Source organism: Furipterus horrens, unplaced genomic scaffold (genome assembly GCF_987537825.1).
Source record: "Furipterus horrens unplaced genomic scaffold, mFurHor1.1.pri manual_scaffold_4, whole genome shotgun sequence".
Lineage (NCBI taxonomy): Eukaryota > Metazoa > Chordata > Mammalia > Chiroptera > Furipteridae > Furipterus > Furipterus horrens.
The window spans coordinates 120,092,643-120,103,995 of NW_028327174.1; the positions used below are offsets into that span (position 1 = coordinate 120,092,643).

Here is an 11,353-nt window from a genome sequence, read left to right on the forward strand (position 1 = left end):
ATTTGGATCACAACGCAGTTGGAAAGTTCCCCCAGAGAAAGAAGGGGCTGGAGCTGGGAAGTGGAACCCTGATGGCTCCCCTCTTGCTGTTGTCGAACACTGTGCACGGGCTTTTGTTCACCGGGATCCATCAGCATCTTTGAGGGGATATCAAGGTCTGATCTTGAAGATGTGATTATACAGCTTTTATAGTTTCACTTATTTCTAGGCTATTATGATGTTATTAAAATAAATGTGAGAAACAAAAACAAAGGGAAGAAAAAAATCCCAAGAAGACTCATAATTGAATTGAGAACAGTATTTCTTGAGGGCTTCACTCTCCTTTTAAGGGCACTTGGTTCTCCAGGAGAAAACAGAAAGCAGAGGTTCTACAGTGGAAGCAGGTTTATTTATTAAAGCATATAGATTTTGCAAACTTTACCAGTAAATGTAGTTGTGAAAGTATAGTATATCCTTATAATAAGTAGACCTACAGAAAATGTATCAATACATTACCTGATGAACCTGTGTCAATATATGTTTTGCATAGATTTCCAATAGCTCAACGCAAACACAGCTAAGCTTACATGAAGAAAGCTGCACTGAGAATAATAAAAATAGCTATAAGCAGGCTAGGGGAGTCAAACAGGAGGGCATGCTTCCTGAGCAGTGTTTCTGCCACAACCGAGTGATTCTGTTCTAACATACTCTGAACCCCCCGATTCTCTTCTTCCAGTAATCTTGCATCAGTAAAACTGGTGTGTCTCATGTCTGTCCAGGTCCCCAGAGATCCCTCACTTCATCCCAAGAAGTTCTGAAAGACTTCAGCAGTCTCCACCCAGTCCTGGAAGCAGGCCTGTCCCCGCTGCTGGATCTGCTTGCGCCCTTTGTTAGTGATGACCTCCCCACTGGGCTTCAGGATCACAAGCCTGGGGATGGTTGTGATGTGGTACTTGGTCCTCAGCTCACTGCGGGAGAGAAAAGGGCAAGCCACAGGTCAGCACAGGCGTGGGAAAGCTGCTGCCACACCTCCAAAGGGACCCTGTGCCCACCAGCCCGCCCTGCACAGTCTCAGCACCCAGCCCGCCTGTGCCCTCCTGCACTTTGGGTCCCCTCTGAGCCTCTTTCCTTCCTGCTGCTGCCGCTTCCATGCCAGCGCTCTCCCAGAGGAGGGTCCACAGTGGCAGGACTGCTCTATGCCCGTGCTGCCATGACCATGGCCACAGACACAGGGCACAAATGAGCCCTCAAAGTGTGGCTGCTACGACTGAGGAACTGAATCTTTCATTTATATAGTTTACTTTAATTTAAATTTAAGAAGTCGCATGTGGCTCATGGCTATGCTACTGCACAGTGCAATTTTAAACCCACAAATAAACCAAATAAATTCATATTCCTCTCTACATCTCAAGAGGCTGAAAAATATCAGGTATATATCATGATATATATCAGGTATATATCATGAGTTCTAAATAAATGCAAAGCCTTATTTGACATTCTGCCCTGGAAATTCAAGGACATGCTGATTAACATTATGGATGAAATATTTCAAGTGTAGCCCCATAGAGGTTTGTTTACAAAATGATTTGTATTTACTTAGGAAAAGGAATGTCCTCCTTAGTTTTGCAAATCTCCCCATACCCTTCACAGTGATTACTACTCTCAGGACAGAATAGCTAATGAAAATCCCCCACCTGTGACCCCACTAGCATGCAAGGGCTTCACATCAATGTCAACAGTAATCTGATTTCCCTCCTCTGTCAGCCTCAGGGCTGTGAAGCTGAGTGGAAGGCAAAATGCACTGGAGACCCTCCTGTTTCCAAATCTTCCACTGACAGCTCCATCAAGTTCTTATAGTTGTTTTCTAGGTCAAAGACAAGTCTCAACTCAAGCAGAAGAATGCACACAGAACTTATACATAACAGGGAGACTATACGTTGTTTTCAAACACCTGTGAAACAGTGACAAACTGGCCATGCTCTTGGTCACAGAGGGGATCTTACTAAATTTCAAATAATCAGTAGTACACAGATCACTCAATCAGACCATACTAAAATAGAATTGGAGGCCAATAAAAAATAATTTTTTGCAATGAGTTTAAAAACTAAATAAACTCACCTTTCAGCAACATGGAGGCCTAGACAGACACAATACATCTCCCTCTACAACTAAGAAGGAATACAACTACCTCAAAATTAAAGACAACCAGAAGTTCCAGAAAATCATGCTACATGGGAGTCCAACAGACAAAGATATAAGGAAGAAATATTCATCCAGAGAGGTAGGAGGGGCAAAGCTGGGGTGGAGAGGATGCAGTGTGGTGGCAGCAGGAGAGGCCGCAGCGCAGACCAGCAGAAAGTGCAGTCACATGTTTTAAAAAGTGGGGAGGGACACCAGGGGAGTGTTCCCAGCACCAGCACCAGCACCTGCACCAGACCAGACCATGAAGCTCACCGTTCCAGTGCCAGGGAAAATAAAGCCTCATTGCTTCTGACTGTGCAAACCAGTGGGGGTTGGGATGGAGGAAGAAACTGCCAGTCTCTCAGCAGAGTCCACTTGTTTAAAGGGCACCCATGGTCCTATAACGTCCACAGATCCACCCACTCTGGGAACGAAAGCCAGGACAACAGCCAGAGAGGCGCCAGGTCCATATGGAAGTGGGAGAAGTGCCTGGAAAAGGGGTGAGCGCTGAGAAAACAGCACTGTTCTCTCTCAGATCCCTCCCCCACCCACAGCACCACAAGGTGGTGAAACAGGTCGCCCTGTACTGATGAATACTGAAGGCTCCACCCCTTACAACGTAACAGGAGAAACAGCTCCGCCTAAGACACAGAGGCAAACAAACACAGGAGCCTCTCAAGATGAGGAGAAAGAGAAGTATGGCCCAAAAGGGGGAACAGATCAAGGTTCCAGTGGGAGAACTAAGTGACGAGGAGATAGCCAACCTAACAGTTGAAGAGTTCCAAACACTGGTGGTAAAGATCCCCACAGGCTTGACAGATATGCTTGAGTATGGCAAACGCATAAGGGAAGAAGTGAAGGCTATGCTAAATGAAACGAATGAAAATCCACACAAAACCAATGGTGAACGGAAGGAAACCGGGGTTCGAATTAATGATTTGGAACATAAGGAAGAAAATAACCATCAACCAGTACAGAATGAGGAAACAAGAACTGAAAAAAATGAGGAGAGGCTAGGAACCTCTGGGACAACTTTAAACGTGCCAACATCCAAATCATAGGGGTGCCAGAAGGAGAAGAGGAAGAGCAAGAAACTGAAAACTTATGTGAGAAAATAATGAAGGAAAACTCCCCAAATTTGATAAAGGAAATAGACATCCAAGTCCAGGAAGCACAGAGAGTCCCAAACAAGCTAGACCTGAAAAGGACCACACCAAGACACATCATTCAAATGCCAAAGGTGAAAGATAAAGAGAGAATCTTAAAAGCAACAAGAGAAAAGCAGAGAGTTACCTACAAAGGGGTGCCTATAAGACTCTCAGCTGATTTCTCAAAAGAAACTTTGCAGGCAAGAAGTATTCAAGGTTATGAAAAGCAAGGACTTACAACCAAGATCACTCTATCCAGCAAAGCTATCATTTAGAATGGAAGGGCGGATGAAGTGCTTCCCAGACAAGGTAATGCTAAAGGAGTTCATCATCACCAAGCCATTATTATATGAAATTTCAAAGGGACTTACTTAAGAAAAATAAGATAAAATTTATGAACATTAAAATGACAACAAAGTTGCAACTATCAACAACTGAATCTAAAAAATAAAAGCAAAACCCAATTAAACAAACCAGAATAAGAACAGAATCATAGGTATGGGGATCATTTGGAGGGTTATCAGCTGGAAGGTGGAAGGGGGAGGAAGGGGGTAATGGTTCAGGGATTAAGAAGCATAATTGTTTGGTACAAAATAGACAAGGGAAGTTAAGAATAATATAGGAAAGGGTGAAGCCAAAGAACTTATATGCATGACCCATGGACATGAATTAAGGGGGGAGGGATGGGGGTACTGAGCAGAGGGGAGCAAAGGGGGAAAAAATTGGTACTACTGTAACAACATAATCAATAAAATATACTTTAAAAAAAAACCCTAAATAACCACACATCAAATGTAAAATAGCAACGTAGACTACAAAATAATTAACGCAGAGCATTACAGAATATACTACAGATCCTAAGTTGGAGATACAATTCGACTCAGGAAGCTGTGGTTTTAAACACCCTTATCCAAAAGTGGAAAGCCTCTAGATAGACCAGTTCTGCGTTTATTTTAAGAGGCTAGAAAAACAATGATGGAGCCAACATAAGGAAGGTGGAAAGAGGCAAAAAAGTTTAAGAACAGAAATCACTGAAATAGGAGATAAATCAAAATAGGGTGAGCAATAAAACCAAACTATCTTCTTAGGAAAGACTAAAAACTGGAGCAAAGCTCTACCAAGACTCGGCCAAGATGAAGGGAAGACAGGAATATCAGAAATCAGGGGTTCTGCTCTCAGGGGCACAGGCCGATGCCCTTGTCACTCCAGGAACATTCAGCAACCACCAGACAGCCTGTTCCTTAAGGAAACCCTGAATGTGGCTGCCACACCAGCAGCTTCTGGAAGCCAGTCCACACATGTCCACTATGTACATGAGGAAAAAGAAATAGGTGAAAAAAAATATATGTGAACTATTATATAAAAACAATTATGCGTAATGAGAAAGACATGATAGAGACGGCCCTGCTGAAACTGCATTGCAGGGATGAAGAACCCAAACCACGTCAAACTGCAGACTGAAGGGGACAAACTGATCCATTCCGAACAGCCACGGTGGTCTGGGAACACAGGTGAGGCTAATGAGAGATGTGGCAGAGGAGATGACCTTGCCCAGTTTTTAAAAACCCTGCACAATCCTGGATTTTGAAACGCCTGATAAATTAGCTTTCCCCAAAGGCATAAGACAAAAATATGAAGTAGCTCTTTGCACAAAAGCTCAGGGACATGGCCAGCAGCCTGATCTAAGCTCTGTCTGGCTATTTGTGCAACGGTTTATGTCAGTGCCTGACTCTGGGCAGTGGGGGCGGGCATGCAGCCAGGAAGGGAAGCTGTGGTCTGGCTGGGGCTTTGCCACCCAGGGCCTGGGGCTTACCCCCAAGGAGGAGGAGCCTGAATGGCTTTTGGAGGGTGATGAGGGGACCCTGGAGGCCCTGAGCCCACCCAGGGCCTGACTCAGCATCTGCCTCCCTGTTAGATTCCCGCGCTGCAGCCACTGCTGCTCCAGGTTCCACCTCTGGGCAGCATATCCAGAATAGGAATGTCTCTGAGTGTAAGATCCCTGACCAACAGCAGCCGCATTACCTGGGAACCCCTCAAAAATGCAGTCTCCACCCCTGACAGTGGGGCCCATTTGCTCAAATTTGCCAAACCTCCCAGGGCCTTTACCATCCCCTCCAGGGACCCAGAGGTCAGGAGTGTGGGGGAGAGCAGGCAGGAGCTGGGGACACTGCCCTAGACAGCCAAGGAAGTAGAGGTCTGTGGCTTGCTGCTCAGCACCCTTGACCCACCCTTGGAAAGTATGCCTTTCCACTTTCTGCCATTAACTACCTGTGTGATTCAGGCAAGCTAGTTAACCTCCCTACACCCCAGATAACTCACCTGTGTTGCAAAACAACAGAACTCAAAGTTGTTGTGAAGATGAAATGATTAATATGTGTATAGCTTAGCTAAGGGCTTGGTGCATACTAAGTGCTCAATAAACACTGGCTATTCTTAATGGGTGGGAAGGACCCAGCCTCAATTCCGGTTGGGCCAGGTGCCCAGTCTTCACACCTGATTTGCAACTAGCACAAGAATGGGTAACTTGCAGATTCAACCAGTGAGACTCTGTGGAGCACTTGCTTATGTGCTGGGAAAGAGGAAGGTGTAAGAATGTATATAGCCTAAGACACCAGAGCTACTCTTATCACAACAAAGAGAGATTGGATTTGTCAGCCAGCCCCTAGCTACAGCCTAAGCAGAAAACAGACAGTCAAAGGCAGAGCCACAAAACTGTGTCCTCAGAAGCCTCTCTCCTTCAGATCAGGCTGCTGGGTCTTCCAGTTAAGCTGATGGATAACCTTCATTTGTTTAAGCTTGGAGTTGCTGTTGTTGTTTTTAATCCCTTGCAACATTAAATCAAGCTCTAATAGTCAGAGGGATGTGAAGCAAACTGATCTTTGAGGACAAGGAAGAGATTTGGAGTAGGCATTTTGTTGCTCCAGCTTATCTTGAAAGAGTCACCAATGTGGGCTCTCAAATCCCCACCCTGGCAGCCTCTGCCTGGGGATAACTGTAACCTTGGAGCCACACCTTCTTCCCCTGGAGTCATCGCGATTCCCTCTGGTGGCTAAGCTATGTCCAGAGAGAATAGACTGTGCTTGGAAAGGAGAGAACCTTGCCTCTGGGCAGAGGAAAGTCGTGGTAACAGCATCTTAACCATTTTGGAAAATCCGGGAGTCCCGTTCCTCCTCGCCCTTGATGCTGGGTACTGCTGCAACATTAGTGTCCTCCCTTCACCTAAAGCAGTGCCTCACTGTCCCTGGCACAACCACTTCCAGGCTGTCTTGGCAACTTTTGGCTCCAGTCTCTTTCCATCTTGGCCACCACCAGACTGCTACAGAGCAAATCTCTCTTGTTCCAATCATGTACCCAACAAGCACTGAACAATGTCAAGTGCCCCAAACACACTCCTACAGGGGGTGGTGTTAGGTTCAAGCTATGAAGGGCACAGGCCTTCCAGGCCAGACATGCTCCCAGTGTCCCCAGGAGCACAGAGGGACTGCAAAGGGGCTCTAGGCTTCTGGGGACATATTATGTACAACCTTTAGAGGTGGGAAAGTGTGTGAAGTGTTCTAAAACTTCAGTTGTCCAGTCTGGACAGAACACAGGTGGGAAGGGTGAGGGTGGGAGACAAGCATGGGTAAATGCTGGAGGGCAGGGCAAGATGTAGACTGAGCCCTGTGGGCAACAAGAACTCTGGGAACCACTGGAGAGCTAGGGTAGGGCATGGCAGTACCACACCTACAGGTGATAAGAGGCAGATGTGAGAATAAGAGTCCATTAAATGAAGATATCAAATCCAGAGGGACCAGTTAGAATATTCTAATGTCCAGGATGAAAATGAAGAAAGTAGAAATGAGCAGAAAAACAGGGAAGGACTAGAGAGCCAAAGACTTAAGCAAACTGGGGGCCTGACCGAGATGCATTGAGTCAGTAAGTCCAGAAGAAGGTGGACCCCCCCCAGGTGGGGAGGGGAGAGTTGAACAGTTTGGCACATGCACTAACTACCCCAGGGCACTGAGGGCTCTAATGGACCCGGTTTTCTCTCCAGCAAATGAAGTCAGTCAGTTGTTTTTCCCTGTAATCCAAACCTGTTAACCTGTAGGCTAAGGTGCTCCATTTACCTGACCCATGGCCACAGACAGTGGTGTGAACTAGAACGGTAAGGAGGGTCTATTCCAGGCCTCACTGGGCTCAGCTGAGTTTCCAGAGCCCAAGTGAGCATGAGTTTTATCAAGAAACTATCATAAAATCTGTGTGACATCACCAGTGAGCAGGTCTCAGCAGCACAGCAGCATGCGACTCCTGCTGGCAAATTTAGTTGTTACTTCTTTCTTGGGCCCATAACAAAGGGAAGGAAGCTGGGCAGGATGGCTGATCATTGACATTATTTCCACATTCAGGCCTGGAAGGTCAGCCGCTCCTCTTACCCATGCTGCCTCTGGAGGAATGCCAGGAAATGTGAACCTGTCCAGGCAGAGAGGCATCAGGTATGGGAAGCCGGGGTGCTTGGTGGTGGCAAATGTAGCTCAGCCCCAGAGTGGAAAACCACTGGGAGCGTGGTGGCACGCAGGACCCACTCCACACACTGGTTTTCCTGCGGGGGACCAGACCTGCGTTTATATAATAGTTAAAAAGCTTGCTTTCTGCTAAAGGACTCCCTCATCCTGGGCTGAGAACAACACATGTTCAGCATGTAACCTTGAACCAGTCTCTTACGGCCTATTCTGGGCCAATTTCTAAGAACAGGATGTGGCTAGACAAGTCATCCTTATCATTCATGCATGTGCAACATTCTTTTCTCTAATATGTAAAAGTAAAAATCATATAAGGCAATGATTGGCACCATGATTCACAGTTTTCTTGGATGTAATCCACCTAAGGAATCAATAAAAGCCAGTTAAGGCAGGGGCAAATGGCACTTTCTCCCCTAGAAAGTGGCCAGTTCTGTCCCCTCTTCTCCAAAGGTTTCTGGCACTTGCTGTGCATTTATTCTCTCATCCACAACGCCGTGGACTCTGCTGGTCAGAGGTCCGCGACAGTCACTCACATTGGTTTTGTGGGGGCTGCACCGCTAAGCCAAGTTCTAAGCAACTCTGAGGATAAGTTGAGCAACCTCATGCATTTTCTTCCTGCAGGGGCATTTGCAGTGGTCTCACCTCCAGCCATGCCAAAGTGATCCTGTGGGGGCCCTGTCGTGAAAGACTCACCATCCTCAGTAATCCAGTGGGCAGTCACTGAGGGAATAAAGCCCAGGGCCTTCACCATGACTCTAGGAGCCCAGGAGGTTATTGCTCCAGCCCCATCTTGCCACAGGAACAAGCAGAGTGAGTGCTTGATTCTGAACATTAGGATCTTCCCCCTCTGCTGCCTGGATGCTTCCTACATTCCTTTGTTCTCACTGGTGGTCACTATTTCCACTCTGTGCCTCTTCTGATTTCATTAATGGAGGCTGAGAGAGCAGAACTCAGGGTATGGCTCCAAGAAGCCCAACAAAATACCCCTTTTTGAACATACAAACAGCAATGACGGGGTTAAAGAAGCACAGTCTAGAAAGGGGTAGGGACAAGAAGCTAACCTTCTCAAAATAAAAACCTGAGGCTAGGTCCCTTCAGAGATCAGGTTCCTGGTGTGAGATGGCCCAGTGAGACCAGATGCCTCCAGGGCCTGAGCTGCTCAGCTGCCTGAGGGATTTCATCAGCTTTGACCAGATAATGGGAGAAGTGGAAGGGAGTTCTGATTGTGATGCATCATTATACTCAGCAATTCATACCCTGCCTCTGGTCACTCTACCAGTGAATCCCAGAGCTGGGCTCTGCGGAGCCTGAGCTCTTGGCTTGATTACTGTCACTTTCAAAACTGTGTCCTTTCAAAAGCTGTGTATAACTTAGTACTAAGGAAATCGAAGGCATTTTACAACCAGCACTAGATGTGATGCTATAATGCATCCTTTTGCTGAGTGAGTCGTGGTCATTTGAATCCATCATTTGTTGACTTTGCTACTCCTGCTGTGAGAGAAGCAGGGCTGCCCACCTCATCTCTTCCTCAGCACCACCAAAAAAGCAGGTGGTGGGGAAATGGAACTTCCAAAGTTAGCTTTCATTCTTAATTGTCCGGAAGGAGTGTCCTCTCAGGACAATTAATTTGGGAGTTAATGTCATAACTAAATAATAATCCCCAGAGAAATGCAAAACTTGAGAAAAAACAAAGCCCATAAGTTCTCTTTATCTGTTAAGGAAATGGTGGGGTAATGTACTTCGTGAAGTGAGATTTAAACCCAAGGCGGGACACTTCCACCACAGGAGACCCCAAGATGCTGGACATTAGGGCGCAAGCCATATTCCCTCTCTGCCAATCCACTTCCAAGTCCTCCTTCCATCTTCTCCCTCTTGCACCGAGTCCTCCCCTCCGCAGAGCCCCTCATCACAGTCAATGGAGAACTATGGGGTCAATTTCTAGTTCAATCACAAACTCTGAAATTCAACAAAGCTGAGGATCTCCTCCGTCACACTTCTTTTCTAACGCTAGGACGGGAGCAAGGATTTTTGTCACCTCTGATATCTGCCCCTACAGATGGCGCAGGGATCGCCTTTACCGTGGGGAAATCCCAGTCATTGGCAGAAATAAAACTGCTGCGTGGCCAGCACTGGGTGCCTCCCGCCCGGACTCTGGCCAGTTCCCCCGGCTCTTCACCGCCAGCCCCAGCACTGCTGGCCTGGTCAGCCACCCCATGGTCTCGGGTTCTGACCAGAGTGACCTCCCAAATCCCCTCTCCTGCTCTTCAGACTTGGGGTCTGCCCTGTGCGGTAGGGCGGCGGGACCGTCTGGACCGTCCCGGGCTGCGGACCCAGAGTGAGCTCCGCAAACCGCATTCTCGCTGGAGCAAGACCCTCCAAGACAGCGAGTCCTAACACACCAAGACCCCCGGGGAAGCGATCGTTCCAGTCCGTCAACTGCTACAGCCTCCCTAGGAGCGGGAGCAGAGACTACGACGTACCCTTGAGCGGCCCGACCCGGGGGAGGGGGTTTTGTGGGAAGGAAAGCTTCCGAGTGCAAGGACGCGAGCGGAGCTCAGGGCTCCGGGGACTCGCCCGCGAATTCAAGCCCGGGTCGCACTCACTGCCGGTATGGGTCGTGGAAGGGCAGCGCCAGCCAGGCGCCGGGCAGCTGACTCAGATAGTCTTCCATGGCCTGTGCGCTGCAGTCGGCTGACACGAAGACCACAGCCAGGGGTGCGGGGGTGCGCGCCCGCTCCACCAGTTCCGCGTAGAAGTCGCAGAGCAGCGGCGTGAAGTCGCGGCTGGTAGCGCAACCGGCCGAAGCGAAGTACAGGGCAACCACCTTGTTCTGCAGCGCCGCCTCCGCCTCCACCCGCGAGCCGCCGCGGCTCACCAGGTGACGTCCGCCTAGCACGTCCGCCATGGTCCGTACCGGGACACCTGCGGAGAGAAAAGGAGGGAGGAGGGGGGCATCGAGCGCAGGGAAATGGTCACTGGCAAGCAGGGGGCTGTCTCTTCTCCTTCCGCACCACTTGGCGCCTGGGCTGCGCGAGACCTTCCTTTGGCCCCAGCCCGTGGTTGTGGCAGGAGAGTGTACACTGGGGGGAAGGGGCGGGGGACACTCACAGAAAGGAGCGACCCTTGTTGCAACCGCGGCAGATACGGAGCGGCACTGGCCGCCCTAGACCTCTCCCCCAACCGCGCGCGCGTCCCTGCCCCGCGTTCTCCGCCCGGTCACAGCAGCTTTCAGTCCTGCCGCGCTGCGCCCGCTCCGCGCTCTGCCGCCGTGCTCTCCGCCGCACCCGCGACCCCCGACCTCCAGCTCCCAGCTCTCCGTGGGCCCGCCCACTGCCCACCTCGCCCGAGCCCCCACCCCGCAGCTCTAGCTGCTGGCTCCCCTCCCGAGCCCTGCGCCGCCCGCCCCACCTGCCCCACGTGTTCTGCCGACCTGGAAGGGCCAGCGGGGTTCAGCCAGGAGACGCGCCCTGTTCTCTCTCCGGGTTGCCCTGACAGGCTGCGCGCTGCCTGGGAAGGTCCCAGGAGTACTGACAGTCATTGGGGGAG

The 11,353-nt window shown here is 49.3% G+C and overlaps 1 protein-coding gene across 3 annotated transcripts; it reads right to left on the reverse strand.

The window, feature by feature from the left end:
* Positions 1-378: 378 nt before the first annotated feature.
* On the reverse strand, positions 379-11,353 carry NXNL2 (nucleoredoxin like 2). 3 transcript variants are annotated; one of them, XM_090275760.1, is made up of 3 exons: positions 11,238-11,300; positions 10,411-10,729; positions 379-947 (listed from the first exon to the last, which is right to left on the reverse strand). In XM_090275760.1, exons 2-3 carry the CDS (start codon positions 10,710-10,712, stop codon positions 779-781), a joined length of 471 nt encoding a protein of 156 aa, XP_090131886.1. In that variant the 5' UTR covers positions 10,713-10,729; positions 11,238-11,300; the 3' UTR covers positions 379-778. The 3 variants fall into 3 exon arrangements, with proteins under 3 accessions (XP_090131886.1, XP_090131885.1, XP_090131887.1); XM_090275759.1 differs by lacking the exon at positions 11,238-11,300 and adding an exon at positions 10,916-11,149; XM_090275761.1 differs by lacking the exon at positions 379-947 and having other exon boundaries at positions 10,407-10,729; positions 11,216-11,353.